This window comes from Symphalangus syndactylus, chromosome 9 (genome assembly GCF_028878055.3).
Source record: "Symphalangus syndactylus isolate Jambi chromosome 9, NHGRI_mSymSyn1-v2.1_pri, whole genome shotgun sequence".
NCBI lineage: Eukaryota > Metazoa > Chordata > Mammalia > Primates > Hylobatidae > Symphalangus > Symphalangus syndactylus.
In genome coordinates this window covers 44,131,716-44,154,971 of record NC_072431.2, presented here as the reverse complement: position 1 = coordinate 44,154,971, position 23,256 = coordinate 44,131,716, and the positions used below count along the sequence as shown (strand labels likewise).

Here is a 23,256-nt window from a genome sequence, read left to right as displayed (position 1 = left end):
GCCAGTGAGTGATGGGTGAAAACTAGGAGAGTATAGTGTCTCATGGGACAAAAAATTTAAAAATGGAGAGTGGCCAAAGGAAACTAGACTTGTTAATTGCATCAACTGCCACTGTAAGGTGGGTTAACATAAAGAGACCTTGCTTCATTGATAATCCTATCAATTACTGATTTTTTTTTCAACTCTCAGCTCTATCTGTACCTACTTTGATGCTCATAAATATGATTCTGTCCATTTCTACTCAAGAGAGGAAGGGAGAACAGGGATGACAAATTTTCCTTGTATCCTACCTATCTACCCTCCTATTTCTTTCTTTTCTAGGTTTTATCCCAAAATTGTCTGCAAAATACTATCCTTTCCCTCATTGACCTTTTACTCCTTTTTTAAATAATTTCAACATTTTAGAATTCAGGAAGTACATGTGCAAGTTTGTTACAGGGTATAATGTGTGCTGCTGAGGTTTAGGATACAAATGATTCTGTCACCCAGGTATGGAGCATAGTACCCAACAGTTAGTTTTTCAACAGTTACCTCTCCTTCCTTACCCTCTCTAGTAGTCCCCAGTGTCTATCGTTGCCATCTTTATATCTATGAGTACCCAATGCTTAGCTCCCACTTATAAGTGAGAACATGTGATACTTGGTTATCTGGTCCTGTGTTAATTTGCTAAGGATAATGTCCTCCAGCTGCATTCATGTTGCTGCTAAGAAAATGATTTTGTTCTTTTTTATGGCTTCATAGGATTCCATGGTATATATGTATCACATTTTCTTTATCCAATCCACCACTGAGGGGCACCTAGGTTGATTACATGTCTTTGCTATTGTGAATAGTGCTGAATTGTTTGGGTAGAATGCCTTATTTTCATTTGGATATATACCTAGTAATTGGATTGCTTGCTCAAATGGTAGTTCTGTGTTAAGTTCTTTGAGATACCTCCAAACTGCCTTCTACAGTGGCTAAACTAATTGGTAGGAACTACATTCTTACCAACAGTATGGAAGTGTATAAGCATTCTCTTTTCTCCACAGCCTTGACAGCATCTGTTGTTTTTTGACTTTTTAATAACTGCCATTCTAACTGGTATGAAATGGTGTCTCATTGTTCATTTACCTTTTACTTTGTAGTTCATTGTGCTCTAGCCCCACCAGTTCTCTCATTGGGAAACTTTAGTCTCATCGTTCTGGTCTTTAATGGTCATCACAAGAGATTCTGAGAATTAGAATCTTATTTTGGAGATGTTACCTTTTTTGCCTTATGAAAAACATTTCGGAGTTTAAAGTTTGTCCAGTTCCAAAATTGTCCTTTAATTGTTGGAATTGTTGGTAATCATGCAACCAAATAAACCAATATTTCAGTACTTCTTGGAAATCCCACAATTTATATTCTTTCTTCTTTTTTTCTAATTATCTTTCTTTTCTAAAATAGAGTTTCAATATGATAGTTCATAATGTGGTATCACCAATTAACACTTTCATGGACTTCAATGTGCAAATTCCTAAAACTTAAAAGAAGCTTGAAATTTAGGAAAAAACAGCATGACTAATAATTCTGTAAATTCAAAATAAACCTACATTTTGTTGAGGGATAGGGAAGCCATTTTAAATTTTTTATTTGAAAACAGCATATTTCTTGCTTTTTTTTTTTTTTTTTTGAGACAGAATTTTGCTCTTGTTGCCCAGGCTGGAGTGCAATGGCACAGTCTCAGCTCACTGCAACCTCCGCCTCCCAGGTTCAATCGATTCTCCTGCCTCAGCCTCCCAGGTAGCTAGGATTACAAGTACCTGCCACCATGCATGGGTAATTTTTTGTATTCTTTTTATTATACTTTAAGTTCTAAGGTACGTGTGCCCAATGTGCAGGTTTGATACATAGGTATACACGTGCCACGTTGGTTTGCTGCACCCATCAACTCATCATTTACATTAGGCATTTCTCCTAATGCTATCCCTCCTCCAGCCCCTCACCCCCTAAAAGGCCCCAGTGTGTGATGTTCCCTGCCCTGTGTCCAAGTGTTCTCATTGTTCAATTCCCACCTATGAGTGAGAACATGTGGTGTTTGGTTTCTGTCCTTGTGATAATTTGCTGAGAATGATGGTTTTCAGCTTCATCCATGTCCCTACAAAGGACATGAACTCATCATTTTTATGGCTGCATAGTATTCCATGGTTAATATGTGCCATGTTTTCTTAATCCATTCTATCACTGATGGACATTTAGGTTGGTTCCAAGTCTTTACAATCATTAATAGTGCCACAATAAACATACGTGTGCATGTGTCTTTATAGTAGCAGGATTTATAATCCTTTGAGTATATACCCAGTAATGGGATGGCTGGGTCAAATGGTATTTCTAGTTCTAGATCCCTGAGGAATCGCCACACTGTCTTCCACAATGGTTGAACTAGTTTACAGTCCCACCAACAGTGTAAAAGCCTTCCTATTTCTCCACATCCTCTCTAGAACCTGTTGTTTCCTGACTTTTTAATGATTACCATTCTAACTGGTGTGAGATGTTATCTCTTGTGGTTTTGATTTGCATTTCTCTGATGACCAGTGATGATGAATATTTTTTCATGTGTCTGTTGGCTGCATAAATGTCTTCTTTTGAGAAGTGTCTGTTGATATCCTTTGCCCACTTTTTGATGGGGTTGTTTTTTATCTTGTACATTTGTTTGAGTTCTTTGTAGATTCTGGATATTAGCCCTTTGTCAGATGGGCAGATTGCAAAAATTTTCTCCCATTCTGTAGGTTGCCTGTTCACTCTGATGGTAGTTTCTTTTGCCGTGCAGAAGCTCTTTAGTTTAATTAGATCCTATTTGTCTGTTTTGGCTTTTGTTGCCATTGCTTTTGGTGTTTTAGTCATTAAGTCCTTGCCCATGCCTATGTCCTGAATGGTATTGCCTAGATTTACTTCTAGGGTTTTTATGGTTTTAGGTCTAACATTTAAGTCTTTAATCCATATTAAATTAATTTTTGTATAAAGTGTAAGGAAGGGATCCAGTTTCGGCTTTCTACATATGGCTAGCCAGTTTTCCCAGCACCATTTATTAAATAGGGAATCCTTTCTCCATTTCTTATTTTTGTCAGGTTTGTTGAAGATCAGATGGTTGTAGATGTGTGGTGTTATTTCTGAGGCCTCTGTTCTGTTCCATTTGTCCATATATCTGTTTTGGTACCAGTATCATGCTGTTTTGGTTACTGTGGCCTTGTAGTATAGTTTGAAGTCAGGTAGCGTGATGCCTCCAGCTTTGTTCTTTTTGCTTAGGATCATCTTGGCGATGCAGGCTCTTTTTTTGGTTCCATATGAACTTTAAAGGAGTTTTTTCCAGTTCTGTGAAGAAAGTCACTGGTAGCTTGATGGGGATGGCATTGAATCTATAAATTACTTTGGGCAGTATGGCCATTTTCACTATATTGATTCTTCCTATCCATGAGCATGGAATGTTCTTCGATTTGTTTGTGTCCTCTTTTATTTCACTGAGCAGTGGTTTGTATTTCTCCTTGAAGAGGTCCTTCACATCCTTGTAAGTTGGATTCCTAGGTATTTTATTCTCATTGTTGCAATTGTGAGTAGGAGTTCACTAATGATTTGGCTTTCTGTTTGTCTGTTATTCATGTATAGGAATGCTTGTGATTTTTGCACATTGATTTTGTATCCTGAGACTTTGCTGAATTTGCTGGTCAGCTTAAGGAGATTTGGGGCTGAAACAATGGAGTTTTTTAAATATACAATCATGTCATCTGCAAACAGGGACAATTTGACTTCCTCTTTTCCTAATTGAATACCCTTTATTTCTTTCTCTTGCCAGATTGCCCTGGCCATTCCAACACTATGTTGAATAGGAGTGGTGAGAGAGGGCATCCTTGTCTTGTGCTAGTTTTCAAAGGGAATGATTCCAGTTTTTGCCCATTCAGTATGATATTAGCTGTTGGTTTGTCATAAATAGGTCTTATTATTTTGAGATACGTTCCATCAAAGCCTAGTTTATTGAGAGTTTTTGGCATGAAGGGCTGTTGAATTTTGTCAAAGGCCTTTTCTGCATCTATTCAGATAATCATGTGGTTTTTGTCGTTGGTTCTGTTTATGCAATGGATTACATTTATTGATTTGTGTATGTTGAACTAGCCTTGCATCCCAGGGATGAAACCAACTTGATCATGGTGCATAAGCTTTTTGATGTGCCTCTGGATTCAATTTGCCAGTATTTTATTGAGGATTTTTGCATTGATGTTCATCACGGATATTGGTCTAAAATTCTCCTTTTTTTTTTTTTTTGTTGTGTCTCTCCCAGGTTTTGATATCAGGATGATGCTGGCTTCATAAAATGAGTTAGGTAGGATTCCTGCTTTTTGTGTTGATTGGAATAGTTTCAGAAGGAATGGTACCAGCTCCTCTTTGTACCTCTGGTAGAATTCGGCTTGAATCCATCTGGTCCTGGACTTTTTTTGATTGGTAGGTTATTAATTGCCTCAATTTCAGAGCCTGTTATTGGTCTATTCAGGGATTTAACTTCTTCCTGGTTTAGTCTTGGGAGGGTATATGTGTCTAGGAATTTATCCATTTCTTCTAGATTTCCTAGTTTATTTGCATAGAAGTGTTTATAGTATTCTCTGATGGTAGTTTGTGTTTCTGCAGGATCAGTGGTGATATCACCTTTATCATTTTTTATTGCGTCTATTTGATTCTTCTCTCTTTTCTTTTGTATCAGTCTTGTTAGCGGTCTATCAATTTTGTTGATCTTTTCAAAAAACCAGCTCCTGGATTCATTGATTTTTTGAAGGGTTTTTTGTGTCTCTATCTCCTTCAGTTCTGCTCTGATTTTAGTTATTTCTAGCCTTCTGCTAGCTTTTGAATGTGTATGCTCTTGCTTCTCTAGTTCTTTTAATTGTGATGTTAGGGTGTCAATTTTAGATCTTTCCTGCTTTCTCTTGTGGGCATTTAGTACTATAAATTTCCCTCTACACACTGCTTTGAATGTGTCCCAGAGATTCTGGTATGTTGTGTCTTTGTTCTCATTGGTTTCAAAGAACATCTTTATTTCTGCCTTCATTTCGTTATTTACTCAGTAGTCACTCAGGAGCAGGTTGTTCAGTCTCCAGGTAGTTGTGCAGTTTTGAGTAAATTTCTTAATCCTGAGTTCTAATTTGATTGCACTGTGTTCTGAGAGACAGTTTGTTGTGATTTCTGTTATTTCACATTTGCTGAGGAATGCTTTACTTCCAATTATGTGATCAACTTTAGAATACATGTGATGTGGTGCTAAGAAGAATGTATATTCTGTTGATTTGGGATGGAGAGTTCTGTAGATGTCTATTAGGTCTGCTTGGTGAGTTCAAGTCCTGGATATCCCTGTTAACCTTCTGTCTCATTAATCTGCCTAATAATGATAGTGGGGTGATAAAGTCTCCCATTATTATTGTGTGGGAGTCTAAGTCTCTTTGCAGATCTCTAAGAACTTGCTTTATGAATCTGGGTGCTCCTGTATTGGGTGCATATATATTTAGAATAGTTAGCTCTTCATGTTCAACTGATCCCTTTACCATTATGTAATGGCCTTCTTTGTCTCTTTTGATCTTTGTTGGTTTAAAGTCTGTTTTATCAGAGACTAAGATTGCAACACCTGCTTTTTTCTTTGCCTTCCATTTGCCTGGTAGATCCTCCTCCATCCCTTTATTTTGAGCCTATGCGTGTCTCTGCACGTGAGATGGGTCTCCTGAATACAGCACACTGATGGGTCTTGACTCTTTATCCAATTTGCCAGTCTGTGTCTTTTAATTAGGGCATTTACCCCATTTACATTTAAGATTAATATTGTTATGTTTGAATTTGATCATTTCATTATGATGTTAGCTGGTTATTTTGCCCATTAATTGATGCAGTTTCTTCATAGCATCGATGGTCTTTACAATTTGGTCTGTTTTTGCAGTGGCTGGTACCAGTTGTTTCTTTCCATCTTTAGTGCTTCCTTCAGGAGCTCTTGTAAGGCAGGCCTGGTGGTGACAAAATCTCTTAGCTTTTGCTTGTCTGTAAAGGATTTTATTTTTCCTTCACTCATGAAGCTTAGTTTGGCTGGATATGAAATTCTGGGTTGAAAATTCTTTTCCTTAAGAATGTTGAATACTGGCCCTCACTCTCTTCTGGCTTGTAGAGTTTCTGCTGAGAGATCCACTGTTAGTCTGATGGGCTTCCCTTTGTGGGTAACCCGACCTTTCTCTCTGGCTGTCCTTAACATTTTTTCCTTCATTTCAACTTTGGTGAATCTGACAATTATGTGTCTTGGAGTTGCTCTTCTCATGGCGTATCTTTGTGGTGTTCTCTGTATTTCCTGAATTTGAATGTTGGCCTGTCTTGCTAGGTTGGAGGCGTTCTCCTGGATAATATCCTGAAGAGTGTTTTCCAACTTGGTTCCATTCTCCTCGTCACTTTCAGGTACACTAATCAAACATAGATTTGGTCTTTTCACATAGTCCCATATTTCCTGGAGCCTTTGTTCATTTCTTTTTCCTCTTTTTTCTCTAAACTTGTCTTCTTGCTCCATTTCATTAATTTGATCTTCAATCACTGATACCCTTTCTTCCACTTGATTAAATCAGCTATTGAAGCTTGTGCATGCATCACAAAGTTCTCTTGCCATGGTTTTCAGCTCCATCAGGTCATTTCAGGTCTTCTCTACACTGTTTATTCTAGTTAGCCATTTGTCTAGTCTTTTTTCAAGGTTTTTAGCTTCCTTGTGATGGGTTTAAACATGCTCCTTTAGCTCAGAGAAGTTTGTTATTACCGACCTTCTGAAGCCTACTTCTATCAATTTGTCAAAGTCATTCTCCATCCAGCTTTGTTCCGTTGCTGGCTAGGAGCTGCAATCCTTTGGAGGAGAAGAGGTGGTCTGGTTTTTAGGATTTTCAGCTTTTCTGCCCTGGTTTCTCCCCATCTTTGTGGTTTTATCTACCTTTGGTCTTTGATGTTGGTGACCTACAGATGGGGTTTTAATGTAGATGTCCTTTTTGTTGATGTTGATGCTATTCCTTTCTGTTTGTTAGTTTTCCTTCTAACAGTCAGGACCCTCAGCTGCAGATCTGTTGGAGTTTGCTGGAGGTCCACTCCAGACCCTGTTTACCTGGGTATCACCAGTAGAGGCTGCAGAACAGCAAATATTGCTGCCTGATCCTTCCTCTGCCTGAAGCTTCGTCCCAGAGGGGCACCCGCCTATATGAGGTGTCTGTCAGCCCCTACTGGGAGGTGTCTCCCAGTTAGGCTACATGGGGGTCAGGGACCCACTTGAGGAGGCAGTCTGTCCATTCTCAGAGCTCAAATGCCATGCTGGGAGAACCACTGCTCTTTTCAGAGTGGTCAGACAGGGACATTTAAATCTGCAAAAGTTGTCTGCTGCCTTTTGTTCAGCTATGCCCTACTCACAGAGGTGGAGTCTATAGAGGCAGTAGGCCTTGATGAGCTGTGGTGGGCTCCACCCAGTTTGAGCTTCCCGGCTGCTTTGTTTACCTACTCAAGCCTCAGCAATTGTGGACGTCCCTCCCGGAGCCAGGCTGCCACTTCCCAGTTTGACCTCAGACTGCTGCGCTAGCAGTGAGAAGGCTCCATGGGTATGGGACCTGCCAAGCCAAGCACAGGAGAGAATCTCCGGGTCTGCCAGTTGCTGAGACTGTGGAAAAAGCACAGTATTTGGGTGGAAGTGTCCCATTTTTTTAGGTACAATCTATCACAGCTTCCCTTGGCTAAGAAAGGGAAATCCCCAGACCCCTTGCGCTTCCTGGGTGAGGTGATGCCCCACCCTGTTTTGACTCACTCTCTGTGGGCTGCACCCACTGTCCAACCACTCCCAATGAGATGAACCAGGTACCTCAGTTGGAAATGCAGAAATCACCCGTCTTCTGTGTCAATCATGCTGGGAGCTGCAGATCAGAGCTGTTCCTATTTGGCCATCTTGGAACAGACCTTAATTTTTTGTATTTTTTAGTAGAGATGGGGTTCCTCTATGTTGGTCATGCTGGTCTCGAACTCCTGAATTCAGGTGATCCACCCACCTTGGCCTCCCAAAGCACTGGGATTACAGGCATGAGCTACCTCACCCAGCCTATTTCTTGCCTTAACTCATTAAGCCCTTGTGTCAGGCTAAAAGACATGGTTCTCCAAAAATATATTTACTTCCTAATTCTCAGAACCTGTGATTATTACCTCACCTGGAAAAAGAGTGAATATTACCTTCTGAAGCAAGAGATGTGATGAAGGATCTCGAGAGGAGACATTTACCCTGAATTACCCAGATAGGCCCCAAATGCCCTAAATCACATGTATCTTTATAAGAGAGAGCCAGGCAGAGGTTTCACCCAGAGACACAGAGGAGAAAGTGATGTGAAGACAGAGAGAGAGATATGAGTGATTCAATAAGTCACGGATTGCCAGCAGAAGCTGAAAGAGGCAAGGAACAGAATGTTCCTTACAACATGTGGAGGGACTGGGGTCTTATTGACATCTTGGTTTTAAAATTCTGGACCCCAGAAATGTGACAGAATATGTTACCAAGTTTGTGGTAATTTATTATGGCAGTCAGAAGAAACTAATATAAATTTTGGTATCAAGGAGTGAGGTGCTGCTATAACAAATACCCAAAAATACAGAAGTATCATCCAAGGAATAGCCAAGTGATATGGTTTGATGTTTGTCCCCTTCAAATCTCCTTGAAATGTGACCTCCAATGTTAGAGGTGAGACTTGGTGGGAGGTACTGGATCACGGAGGCAGATTTGTAATGGATGACTTAGTGCCATCCCCTTGGTGATATGTGAATACTCCCTCAGTTCACGTAAGATTTGGTTGTTTAAAAGTGTCAGAGACCTCACCTTACTGTCTCTTGCTTGCTCTGTCATGTGACATGCCTGCTCCCACTTTGTCTTCTGCCATGGGTAAAAGCTCCCTGAGGCCTCACCAGGAGCTGAGCAGATGCCAGAGCCATGCTTCCTGTACAGCCTGCAGAACCATGAGCCAATTAAACCTCTTTTCTTTACAAATTAGCTAGCCTCAGGTATTTCTTTCTTTCTTTCTTTTTTAGATGGAGTCTCACTCTGTCACCCAGGCTGGAGTGTAGTGGCGCGATCTCAGCTCACTGCACACTACAACCTCCACCTCCAGGGTTCAAGCAATTCTCCCTGCCTCAGCCTCCCAGGTAGCTGGGATTACAGGCACCTGTCACCATGACTAGCTAATTTTTGTATTTTTAGTAGAGACTGGATTTCACCATGTTGGCCAGACTGGTCTTGAACTCCTGACCTCAAGTGAGTAATCCCAGAGTGCTGGGATTACAGGTGCCCAGCCAGGTGGATTTCTTTATAGCAACACAAAAATGGCCTAATACACCAAGGAATGCCCTAATAGGTAGAGGCTGGAATAATTCTGTGAAGCATCATAGAAAAAGCCTAGAATGCCCTGAAGTCACTGTTGGTAGCAATATAGATATCAAGGATGCTGTTGGTGAGGGCTCAGAAGGCAGTGAGCAGCACAGTAGAGAAAGCTCCTATCAAATTGCACCATTGCATTCCCGCCTGGGTGACAGAGCAAGACTCTATTTCAGAAAAAAAAAAAAAAAAGAAAGAAAGAAAGCTTCCATCAATCATCTTTGAAAATATGTATGCTATCTTGAGCAGAATGTTGGCAAAAATATGAGCATTGTAAGTACTTCTGGTGCAGGCTTAGAAGGAAATATAGAGCACATGATTGAGAAATGGAGGAAAAATGATCCATGTTAAATAGTGGCAGTGAGCTTGGCTTAATTGTGTCCTATAGTCATGTGAAAATTAGCAGAACTTGCCAATGATGAACTCGGCTATTTAGCCGAGGAGAGTACCAAGCAAAATGTTGAGGGTGCGTACTGCTATCTTCTTTCTGTTCAGAGTAAAAATGTGAAGAAAATAGATACATTCAGGAAAGAACTGTTAAGCAGAATTTTCAGTAATTTGTTATGGCAGCCAAAGTAAACTGATAAAGCTCTTAAGTGAAGAGAGGAATATCTTCTCATATTATTCAGAAGTGCTAATGCATGGATCGTTTGTAGACTAATATTAGTTTAGATAGTCTGATATTTTAAGTTAGCATTAGATACCTGATCACTACATGAAGATACTGAATCAAAATGTATTATTTTAATTCTCTGTCACTTGAACATTTAGGACATGCTCCTATCAGCCATCAATTTTTTTTTTAATATTAGCCTCAAATAATAAGAATAAATTAACTTTATCTTGAGTTCAAGTTCTTAAACTCACCAATCAATGATTTGTGACTCATTCTTTTGTTTGTTGGTTGGTTGGTTTCTTTGTGTTTTGTTTTATTTGTTTGTATTTTAAGACATGGATTCTTGAGCCCTCTGCAAACCTTGTAAATTGATTTTCTAGGGCTGAGGATTGGATATTTATGTTTTTCTAAGGCTTTGTCAATTATTATGATAAACAACCATTTAAGAAACCATTGAAATTATGAAGCATAGCTGGATTTGTCTGCCATTTCTTAAGTACCCCCTATGTGTCAGATATATATTAGATGAGTTTTACATAACATTTATATGTAATCTTACGGGTACATGTTTAATTTCAGCTTTGTAGTTGGCAAAATGAGGTTCAAAGAAGTAGTAAAGCTGTTCCAAATCAGTCATTAGAAAAACTGATATTTGAGCACATATCTATTTCCAAAGCCCATTCTCCTACAGAAAAACCAGCAATGACGTAAAAACATTATTTGTTCACATTTCCTTATATATCCTATCTAGGTGGATGATGTGGGTAAGTCATTTAACTTCCCAAGATTTAGTTTGTTCTATTTGAAGACGTGTTTAATAATACGTATCTCAAGCAGTTGTTATGAAGACTGAATTCAATTATGTACAGAATAGCACTTTGGCAACACTAGAGTGTCATGAAAATGTGATTTGCTTTACTATGGTTTTTGCTCTTACCTGTTTTTTATTTATGGAATAAGTAAAGTGTAACCATGTTATTTGGCAGAAGTGCCAGCTCTCACAAAATGTCGCATCTACTGCCAGCTTCTTCTATTCTTGTGGGTCTAAGGCTTCCTCAATGGTTACTTTTGGAGCCAGACTGGATCAGTGTTCAAGTCCCAGCTCTGCCATTTACTAACAGTAGAATCATGGACTACTCTTTCCATGATTTTGGTTATTCACCAATAAAAAAGGAAAGAGATGCTGGTAATTTGAGGTTGACATTGAAATAATATAGAATGCTTATAATATTTATGATCATCATCATTAGTGATCACATTACTGACAGTAGCTGTGTTAATAAGATGGCAAATACATTTTGTGAGGTTCCACTGGGCACTGCCTATGAAGAGTGGCACAGGCAGGGGGTGAAAGAATGCCAGCAGTGAGGCAGTGTATTCCGTAGGGCATGGGAAAAAACCCAGGCCAGTTGCAACCCACCTGAATACTAACTCCCACTGTAGCCTGGATTGCATTCCTATGCCAGCAAAATGGTTTTTCAACTGTGGCTATTCTGCAGCAGAGTATCAGCAAGGGAGCCCCAGATAGGGAAGCTAAAAAGAGTTTAATTATTTGGCACACATATATTATGCCATAAGTACATACACAAGCAGAATGGGAGAAAAGAATAAATCCCGTGATGCTTGGCAGATAGCCAGTTGGAAAGGCAATCATAAACCACTTGGGAACATTAAATAAGTCAGAATGCTATCTTCTAGCATATAATCTAGTAATGATAGCAATAACCACCATTTCATAAATTCCTGTGCCAGGAATCCTGCTAGGCTTTGTATGTACATTATCACTAGGCCACAAAACTCTATTGAATAAGACCATTTATTACCTCATTCTGCAGATGAGGAAACTGAGGCACAGAGAAGTTAAAGAAGGCATTAGTGGTTAAAGACCTGAGAAATATTGGCCATGAGATTTGAAATAGAGTCTAACTACCTGTAAACTCATGTCCTTTCCACTGCAGTGTGATGTCTCCATGGGACATTCTCATGTCTTGCATCTCTGGTCCTTTTATAACAACCACTGTTACGGGTAATTCTTCTGCTTTTTTATTTGGCATGTACCCCTCCCCAAAAATAGGCACATGATAAATAATCAAATCATCATTGGTATATATAAATAGATGATAGACCAGACAGATCAATGACAGATTGAGTGTGTGTGTATATACACACCATCACACTCTGTGACTTTTAAAACTATCTTGTGGATCTCCTTAGCACATCTCTTATGCTCTGCTTATATTCTGGCCCAGATGTGCAGAGCAGCTAGTTCACAATAACCTCCCAACCACCAGTGTCATCATGTGCTTTGTGGATGAAGTGTGGTCCACTCTCCTGAGATCTGTTCACAGTGTCCTCAATCGCTCTCCTCCACATCTCATCAAGGAGATTCTGCTGGTAGATGACTTCAGCACCAAAGGTAAGAAAACCACTCATGCTATCTCTTGAAATGTCAAAGTTTCGCAGAAGCAAAGTTTGGTAGCAATTTTGATGGCAAAATTATAGGATAATTTGATGAAGCATAAACATTGTACAAATGCTTTGTTTTACGTGGAGCCTCAGAGACATAAGTCTAAGCATCTATGGATGTTAAAAGTCATCTGGAGCTCTGTTCAGTTAGTTGTAACTCTCCTACCATGTTGGAATGATCTTCTAACTATGGCTCCTTGGAGATGGGCACTTTGAAGTATTGGAGCTTAGATGTCCTCTACAATTGCACAAATCCCTTTTAATGGAATCACAATTAAAGGGAGGCCTTGCCTACTGGTAATAACTAGAGTTACAGTTAGACTCAATGGAAGGCAAAGAAATTGAGATCTTATGGCCTCTTTCTTGAGAGCAAGGCATATGATGTGTTCAGTTAAGTGTTCAGAAGACAAATTGCCAATAGGACAAGAGAGATGAGGTGATTCCAACAAAGTTCAAAAGCAGAATCCACCATAGCCTTTATGTTTGTTTTTGCTTATTATAGTGAAGAATCTCACTCTTTGGGTTGTCAAATAACCTGTGTATGTAGGTGATCTGACAACCCCATTACAAATTCCCAAAATGGAACCCATTTTTCAGAAAAGTTTAGAAAATAACAAAGACTTGGCAATGCTAACAGAACAGCTTAGCCTTGAGCTGTGACCACAGCAACATGGGAAGTTTCTTTAGCTTCAGAGTTTCGACCATAATCACACTGACCTCAAGAAGCTGTGGGATGATGGAGAAAAACTGGCTGAAAAACATAAAATGTGGCCTTGAAAGCATAAACAGAAATAGTACCCAATTAGTAAGTAGATAAGAGTCTCGATGATGGCCGAATAGGAACAGCTCCGGTCCACAGCTCCCAGCCTGAGCGACACAGAAGTTGGGTGATTTCTGCATTTCTGTTTGAGGTAACGGTTTCATCTCACTAGGGAGTGCCAAACAGTGGGTGCAGGACAGTCGGTGAAGCGCACTGTGCGCGAGCCGAAGCATGGCAAGGCATTGCCTCACTCCGGAAGTGCAAGGGGTCAGGGAGTTCCCTTTCCTAGTCAAAGAAAGGGGTAACAGACGGCACCTGGAATATCGGGTCAGTCCCACCCTAATATTGCGCTTTTCCAACGGGCCTGGAAAACAGCACACTAGGAGATTGTGTCCCGCACCTGGCTCGGAGGGTCCTATGCCCATGGAGTCTCAATGATTGCTAGCACAGCAGTCTGAGATCAAACTGCAAGGCAGCCGCGAGGCTGGGGGAGGGGCGCCCGCCATTGCCCAGGCTTGCTTAGGTAAACAAACCAGCCAGGAAGCTCGAACTGGGTGGAGCCTACCACAGCTCAAGAAGGCCTGCCTGCCTGTGTAGGCTCCACCTCTGGGGGCAGGGCACAGACAAACAAAAAGTCAGCAGGAACCTCCACAGACTTAAATGTCCCTGTCTGACTGACAGCTTTGAAGAGAGTAGTGGTTCTCCCAGCACGCAGCTGGAGATCTGAGAAAGGACAGACTGCCTCCTAAAATGTGTCCCTCACCCCTGAGCAGCCTAACTGGGAGGCACCCCCCCAGTAGGGACAGACTGACACCTCACTCGGCCGGGTACTCCTCTGAGACAAAACTTACAGAGGAACTATCAGACAGCTGAATTTGTGGTCTCATGAAAATCCACTGTTCTGCAGCCACTGCTGCTGACACCCAGCCACACAGGGTCTGAAGTAGACCTCTAGTAAACTCCAACAGACCTGCAGCTGAGGGTCCTGTCCGGTAGAAGGAAAACTAACAAACAGAAAGGACATCCACACCAAAAACCCATCTGTACATCACCATCATCAAAGACCAAAAGCAGATAAAACCACAAAGATGGGGAAAAAACAGAGCAGAAAAACTGGAAACTCTAAAAAGCAGAGCACCTCTCCTCCTCCAAAGGAACGCAGTTCCTCACCAGCAACGGAACAAAGCTGGATGGAGGATGACTTTGACGAGTTGAGAGAAGAAGGCTTCAGACGATCAAACTACTCTGAGCTACAGGAGGAAATTCAAAACAATAGCAAAGAAGTTAAAAACTTTGAAAAAAAATTAGGAGAATGGATAACTAGAATAACCAATGAAGAGAAGGGCTTAAAGGAGCTGATGGAGCTGAAAGCCAAGTTTCAAGAACTACATGAAGATTGCAGAAGCCTCAGTAGCAGATGCGATCAACTGGAGGAAAGGGTATCGCTGATGGAAGATGAAATGAATGAAATGAAGCGAGAAGGGAAGTTTAGAGAAAAAAGAATAAAAAGAAATGAACAAAGCCTCCAAGAAATTTGGGACTATGTGAAAAGACCAAACCTACGTCTGATTGGTGTACCTGAAAATGATGGGGAGAATGGAACCAAGTTGGAAAACACTCTGCAAGATATTATCCAGGAGAACTTCCCCAAACTAGCAAGGCAGGCCAACATTCAGATTCAGGAAATACAGAGAACGCCACAAAGATACTCCTCAAGAAGAGAAACTCCAAGACACATAATTGTCAGATTCACCAAAGTTGAAATGAAGGAAAAAATGTTAAGGGCAGCCAGAGAGAAAGGTCGGGTTACCCACAAAGGGAAGCCCATCAGACTAACAGCTGATCTCTCAGCAGAAACTCTACAAGCCAGAAGAGAGTGGGGGCTGATATTCAACATTCTTAAAGAAAAGAATTTTCAACCCAGAATTTCATATCCAGCCAAACTAAGCTTCATAAATGAAGGAGAAATAAAATACTTTACAGACAAGCAAACGCTGAGTGATTTTGTTACCACCAGGCCTGCCCTAAAAGAGCTCCTGAAGGAAGCACTAAACATGGAAAGGAACAACCGGTACCAGCCACTGCAAAAACACACCAAATTGTAAAGACCACCGAGGCTAGGAAGAAACTGCATCAACTAACAAGCAAAACAACCAACTAACATCATAATGACAGGATCAGATTCACACATAACAATATTAACTTTAAATGTAAATGGGCTAAATCCTCCAATTAAAAGACACAGACTGGCAAACTGGATAAGGAGTCAGGACCCATCAGTGTGCTGTATTCAGGAAACCCATCTCACGTGCAGAGACACACATAGACTCAAAATAAAGGGATGGAGGAAGATCTACCAAGCAAATGGAAAACAAAAAAAGGCAGGGGTTGCAATCCTAGTCTCTGATAAAATAGACTTTAAACCAACAAAGATCAAAAGAGACAAAGAGGGCCATTACATAATGGTAAAGGGATCAATTCAACAAGAAGAGCTAACTATCCTAAATATATATGCACCCAACACAGGAGCACCCAGATTCATAAAGCAAGTCCTGAGTGACCTACAAAGGGACTTAAACTCCCACACAATAATAATGGGAGATTTTAACACCCCACTGTCAACATTAGACAGATCAACGAGACAGAAAGTTAACAAGGCCATCCAGGAATTGAACTCAGCTCTCCACAAAGTGGACCTAATAGACATCTACAGAACTCTCCACCCCAAATCAACAGAATATACATTTTTTTCAGCACCACACCACACCTATTCTAAAATTGACCACATAGTTGGAAGTAAAGCTCTCCTCAGCAAATGTAAAAGAACAGAAATTATAACAAACTGTCTCACAGACCACAGTGCAATCAAACTAGAACTCAGGATTAAGAAATTCACTCAAAACCACTCAACTACATGGACACTGAACAACCTGCTCCTGAATGACTATTGGGTACATAATGAAATGAAGGCGGAAATAAAGATGTTCTTTGAAACCAACGAGAACAAAGACACAACATACCAGAATCTCTGGGACACGTTCAAAGCAGTGTGTAGAGGGAAATTTATAGCACTAAATGCCCACAAGAGAAAGCAGGAAAGATCCAAAATTGACACCCTAACATCACAATTAAAAGAACTAGAAAAGCAAGAGCAAACAGATTCAAAAGCTAGCAGAAGGCTAAAAATAACTAAAATCAGAGCAGAACTGAAGGAAATAGAGACACAAAAAACCCTTCAAAAAATTAATGAATCCAGGAGCTGGTTTTTTGAAAAGATCAACAAAATTGATAGACTGCTAGCAAGACTAATAAAGAAGAAAAGAGAGAAGAATCAAATAGATGCAATAAAAAATGAAAAAGGGGCTATCACCACCGATCCCACAGAAATACAATCTACCATCAGAGAATACTACAAACACCTCTATGCAAATAAACTAGAAAATCTAGAAGAAATGGATAAATTCCTCGACAAATACACCCTCCCAAGACTAAACCAGGAAGAAGTTGAATCTATGAATAGACCAATAACAGGTTCTGAAATTGTGGCAATAATCAATAGCTTACCAACCAAAAAGAGTCCAGGACCTGATGGATTCACAGCCGAATTCCACCAGAGGTACAAGGAGGAACTGGTACCATTACTTCTGAAACTATTCCAATCGATAGAAAAAGAGGGAATCCTCCCCAACACATTTTATGAAGCCAGCATCGTCCTGATACCAAAGCCTGGCAGAGACATAACCAAAAAAGAGAATTTCAGACCAATATCCTTGATGAACATTGATGCAAAAATCCTCAATAAAATACTGGCAAACCGAATCCAGCAGCACATCAAAAAGCTTATCCACCATGATCAAGTGGGCTTCATCCCTGGGATGCAAGGCTGGTTCAACATACACAAATCAATAAATGTAGTCCAGCACATAAACAGAACCAAGGACAAAAACCACATGATTATCTCAATAGATGCAGAAAAGGCCTTTGACAAAATTCAACAACCCTTCATGCTAAAAACTCTCAATAAATTAGGTATTGATGGGACGTATCTCAAAATAATAAGAGCTATCTATGACAAACCCACAGCCAATATCATACTGAATGGGCAAAAACTGGAAGCATTCCCTCTGAAAACTGGCACAAGACAGGGATGCCCTCTCTCACCGCTCCTATTCAACATAGTGCTGGAAGTTCTGGCCAGGGCAATCATGCAGGAGAATGAAATAAAGGGTATTCAATTAGGAAAAGAGGAAGTCAAATTGTCCCTGTTTGCAGATGACATGATTGTATATCTAGAAAACCCCATTGTCTCAGCCCAAAATCTCCTTAAGCTGATTAGCAAGTTCAGCAAACTCTCAGGATACAAAATCAATGTACAAAAATCACAAGCATTCTTATACACCAATCACAGACAAACAGAGAGCCAAATCATGAGTGAACACCCATTCACAATTGCTTCAAAGAGAATAAAATACCTAGTAATCCAACTTACAAGGGATGTGAAGGACCTCTTCAAGGAGAACCACAAACCACTGCTCAATGAAATAAAAGAGGATACAAACAAATGGAAGAACATTCCATGCTCATGGGTTAGAAGAATCAATATCGTGAAAATGGCCATACTGCCCAAGGTAATTTATAGATTCAATGCCATCCCCATCAAGCTACCAATGACTTTCTTCACAGAATTGGAAAAAACTACTTAAAGTTCATATGGAACCAAAAAAGAGCCCGCATCGCCAAGTCAATCCTAAGCCAAAAGAACAAAGCTGGAGGCATCACGCTACCTGACTTCAAACTATACTACAAGGCTACAGTAACCAAAACAGCATGGTACTGGTACCACAACAGAGACATAGATCAATGGAACAGAACAGAGCCCTCAGAAATGTTGCCGCATGTCTACAACTATCTGATCTTTGACAAACCTGACAAAAACAAGCAATGGGGAAAGGATTCCCTATTTAATAAATGGTGCTGGGAAAACTGGCTAGCCATATGTAGAAAGCTGAAACTGGATCCCTTCCTTATACCTTATACAAAAATTAATTCAAGATGGATTAAAGACTTAAATGTTAGACCTAAAACCATTAAAATCCTACAAGAAAACCTAGGCATTACCATTCAGGACATAGGCGTGGGCAAGGACTTCATGTCTAAAACACCAAAAGCAATGGCAACGAAAGCCAAAATTGACAAATGGGATCTAATTAAACTAAAGAGCTTCTGCACAGCAAAAGAAACTACCATCAGAGTGAACAGGCAACCTACAGAATGGGAGAAAATTTTTGCAACCTACTCATCTGACAAAGGGCTAATATCCAAAATCTACAATGAACTCAAACAAATTTACAAGAAACAAACAAACAACCCCATCAAAAAGTGGGCAAAGGACATGAACAGACACTTCTCAAAAGAAGACATTTATGCAGCCAAAAAACACATGAAGAAATGCTCCTCATCACTGGCCATCAGAGAAATGCAAATCAAAACCACAGTGAGATACCATCTCACACCAGTTAGAATGGCGATCATTAAAAAGTCAGGAAACAACAGGTGCTGGAGAGGATGTGGAGAAATAGGAACACTTTTACACTGTTGGTGGGACTGTAAACTAGTTCAACCATTGTGGAAGTCAGTGTGGCGATTCCTCAGGGATCTAGAACTAGAAATACCATTTGACCCAGCCATCCCATTACTGGGTATATACTCAAAGGACTATAAATCATGCTGCTATAAAGACACATGCACACGTATGTTTATTGCGGCACTATTCACAATAGCAAAGACTTGGAACCAACCCAAATGTCCAACAACGATAGACCGGATTAAGAAAATGTGGCACCTATACACCATGGAATACTATGCAGCCATAAAAAATGATGAGTTCATGTCCTTTGTAGGGACATGGATGAAACCGGAAAACATCATTCTCAGTAAACTATCGCAAGGACAAAAAATCAAACACCGCATGTTCTCACTCATAGGCGGGAATTGAACAATGAGAACTCATGGACACAGGAAGGGGAACATCACACTCGGGGGACTGTTGTGGGGTTGGGGGAGCGGGGAGGGACAGCATTAGGAGATATACCTAATGCTAAATGACGAGTTAATGGGTGCAGGAAATCAACATGGCACATGGATACATATGTAACAAACCTGCACATTGTGCACATGTACCCTAAAACCCTAAAGTATAATAATAATAATAATAATAATAAAGAGTCCCTTCATGAGGGGCAGGTCCAGATTCTGTGGGACCTGAAGCTAATTCAGTTTTCAGGGTCCTGTCTAAGAAAAACTTTCTTAGAAAGTTTTCTGGAAGCCATTCCAACCTCGGATAGCTGTAAATAGCTTGATTACACACAGAACTGACTGTAAGTCACATAAACATAGCTCATAAAGCCCCCAGTAAACTGTTCCTTTAGCTGGATCCCTCCAGGGCCATCTAATAAGAGAGAAAAGGTGTAATGGAAGGGGACGTCAGAGTAGAGAATGAAAGGGTCTTATTTGCACACATTGTTTAGCCTCTTCCTTGGGTCATGGAAGGGGCTTTTGCAAGAGGTGGGGCTGAGAGTAGAGGCAGAATTGTGCAGAAGCCTGAGCTACATTTATTTTAAGGCAAATCTGCCCCCACCTTGACAAATACTCAGAAAGGTGTGCCCTCCACTGTATCACCTTGCAACACTGAAAACAAAGATTTGGGGTTTGAAAAATCAGACAGCTTTGAATATTGAAACCAGACAGAATCCTTCCAAGAAAATGACATCAGAAAATAAAATTATGACCCAAGGAATAAAATTCAGTGATGATGGTAATGTCATAGTTTTTGGCATTTGACTTTGGGGAGCACTTCTGATACTATCCGGACTTACTTAATTCAAGTATTTCCTGGTTTATCTTTACTCTGATTTAGACTATCTAAAAGATAATTTGGATAAATACATGTCCCAGTTTCCAAAAGTTCGGATTCTTCGCCTCAAAGAGAGACATGGCTTAATAAGGGCCAGGCTGGCAGGAGCACAGAATGCAACAGGTAAGAAGTTACTCATTTTTTTGTTTGTTACATTTTTATTTTAACTTAAAATGTTTCTCAAACATACAGCAAATGTGAAAGACCAGCACAATGATGCCTATATATGCATCACTTAGTTGCATCAATTTTAAACAGTTTTTATAATATGTGCTTTATCATAAACACACATAGACACCTACTGCATATATTTTTTCCTGAACCTTTGAAAAAGAAGTTACAGCCATCACCATACTGCACCCCTAAGTACTTCAGTAGGCATCTCTGAAGAACAGGAGCATTCTCTTAAATAAGCACAGCTTTCATAACTAAATATAATACCCACTATATGCTGCTTTCAAGTTTTCTCATTGTTCCCAAAATGTTTTTGTTTTTGTTTTTTGTGTTTTTTTTTTTTTTTTTTTTTTTTGAGACAGAGTCTCGCTCTGTCGCCCAGGCTGGAGTGCAGTGGTGCCATCTCAGCTCACCACAACCTCCGCCTCCCGGGTTCACGCCATTCTCCTGCCTCAGCCTCCCAAGTAGCTGGGATTACAGGCACCCACCACCATGCCCAGTTAATTTTTTTGTATTATTAATAGAGACAGGGTTTCACCGTGTTAGCCAGGATGGTCTTGACTCCTAACCTCGTGATCTGCCTGCCTTGGCCTCCCAAAGTGCTGGGATTACAGGTCTCAAAATGTTTTTTTAAATTCAGGAACTAATCAAGTTTCATACTCTGCCTTTGATACTTTGGTCTTCTTAGTCTGAATAGTCAACTCCTCACACTTTGTTTAAATACTTGTGTGTGTGTGTGTGTATTTTAAGTTCATGCCATTTGTTTGGTACCACTGACCATGTTCTGAAATTTTCGATTTCCTCTTGTTACCTGCAGGATAAATGTTTTTGGAGTGAAAATATTATATAGAATGCTACTACATAGGTGATAGAAATGGTATACATCTCATCAAGAGGCATATAATATTACATAATATCACCAGTACTGTTTATACTAACTTTGAGAGGTTAGTTAAGATGTTGACAGCTAAATCTTTACTTTGGGATTAAGAAGTAATTTGTGGAATGATACATTGATCCATGCGAATATTTTGTTTTTCTTACAATGTTTTACCCAATGGTTTTTAGTGTCCATTGATGATCCTTGCTTAAATCAATTATTACACTGAGGACTGAAAATTTACTTTTCTATAATTCGTTCTTTTTTATTTAGCTGGCATTCATGTGTAAGGAGAAAATCTCTATCTCTCCCTCTCCTGCTTTCTAACTCTTCTTCTCTTTCCCCTCAATCTCCCTCTCCCCTCCCTCTCATCCCCTCACCGATATGGATTTATGGCTCAGAAATTAAATGTGTATTATATCACCATTATTCTTGTTGGTATTCAAATTGTCCCAAATTTGACCACTAGGAGCTTCTTCAAGCTTGTGCCCTTTTGACCTGACCCATCAATATTTCAAGATTTTGTAATGTTTTAATTCTATAATCCTCACTCCTCTCTTTGACCCATGTCTATTCTTCCAATGGTTCTTTCTGCCTTCCCCAAAGGCCGTATGCCTTCTTTTCTTCTCCCCTTTTTAGTGTGCAGGTGTTGGTGAGTGAATGAGAAGTGAATCTATTTTATGAGTATTCTAAAAACAACATCAAACATTTGGGTTCATGTTCATACGTTTCTATGGAAGGATCTGTGCCCTGTAATACTAGCTGATTTATATGCTAGGTGCCATTCTGAATACTTTGTATATTAACTGATTGAATCCTCACAATAACTCTATGAGATGAATACAATCACATCCTCATTCTACAGATGAGAATATAGAGGCACAGTGAGGTTGTGCCTTATGCAAGCTCCCCCATCTAGCCAGTGGTAAATCCAAAGCTGGCACCTGAATGCCCTGACTCCAGAGTCCGTCCTCTTATCAACTACACCTTGAGGCCTCTAGACATTTAGCCGCCACTCTGGCCCTGTAAGCCCTGCTTTTACAGGTCTCCACCAGCTTAAATTCAAGCATGTTCTTATGGGAAATTATCTGCTTACCTGAGTTTAATTTTCTCATAACTGGACTGCATATTTGAAGCTCTTCTCATTTCATTGGTTTGCTAACAAATGTCTTCTCTTTGTAGAGGAAATTTTAAGTGAGAAACAAATACATTACACCAAAATTGGCATTGCAGTGACAGTTAAGATTCTTGATGAGAGACTGCATTCAGAAAAATTTAATGGCATTCCATGCTTAATTTCCTTTGGAAAGTAATTATCTATAAATGATGTAAAAATAGGATACTCAAGAACTAGTTTAAATAGGTAACTTTTGAGCTGAGGTCTGGGTGAAGAATATTCCCAAGCAAATGGAACAAGAAGTACAAATGTCCTAATGAAGAAATGAGCTTGGCATATTCAAGGTGAAGAAATAAGTTCATTTTGACTCATGGGTGCTGACCATGGGGAGAGTCATAAAAGATTCATTTGGGGAGAAAGGAAAAAGCAAGTTTTTCTAAAGTTTTGTGCATCACTTAAAGATTGTAGGCATTATTCCAGTACAAGGTGAAGCCAATGAAGAATATTAAATAGGAACAAAACTATCTGATGTACATTTTGAAAGCTCATTCTGGCCACTGTTTAGAGAATGGATATCAGGAAGATGAAAAAGGAAATAGGGAGGCCGGTTAGGAGGCTACTATAGTTGTCCAAGTACCAGGGAGGTACCAGGATAAATGGGAGAAATGGTCAGCTTCATCATAGACTGTGCGCATGGAACGTATAGGACTTGCCATCAGATAAGATGTGAAGAGATAAGAATGAGACCAATCAGAAACAAACCCTAGGACTGGTATCTGAACAACTTGGTGGGTGGTAGGCTCAAAACTGGAGGAGCAGGTTTGGAATTGCAGCTGAGTTTTGATTCTGTCCATATAAATTTGAGATGAAAATTAGATATTCATGCACAGAAAGTAGAATACAGAACCAAATATAGGTTAC

At 40.0% G+C, this 23,256-nt stretch overlaps 1 protein-coding gene across 3 annotated transcripts in view; it reads left to right on the top strand.

The window, feature by feature from the left end:
* GALNT5 (polypeptide N-acetylgalactosaminyltransferase 5) overlaps positions 1-23,256 on the top strand; it is a 59,963-nt gene that overhangs the window by 14,490 nt on the left and 22,217 nt on the right. For all 3 annotated transcript variants that reach the window (XM_063609480.1, XM_055292072.2, XM_063609479.1), the window contains exons 2-3: positions 12,275-12,441; positions 20,168-20,287. In XM_063609480.1, coding sequence (XP_063465550.1) covers positions 12,275-12,441; positions 20,168-20,287 — 287 coding nt within the window. The remainder of the gene's footprint in view (positions 1-12,274; positions 12,442-20,167; positions 20,288-23,256) is intronic.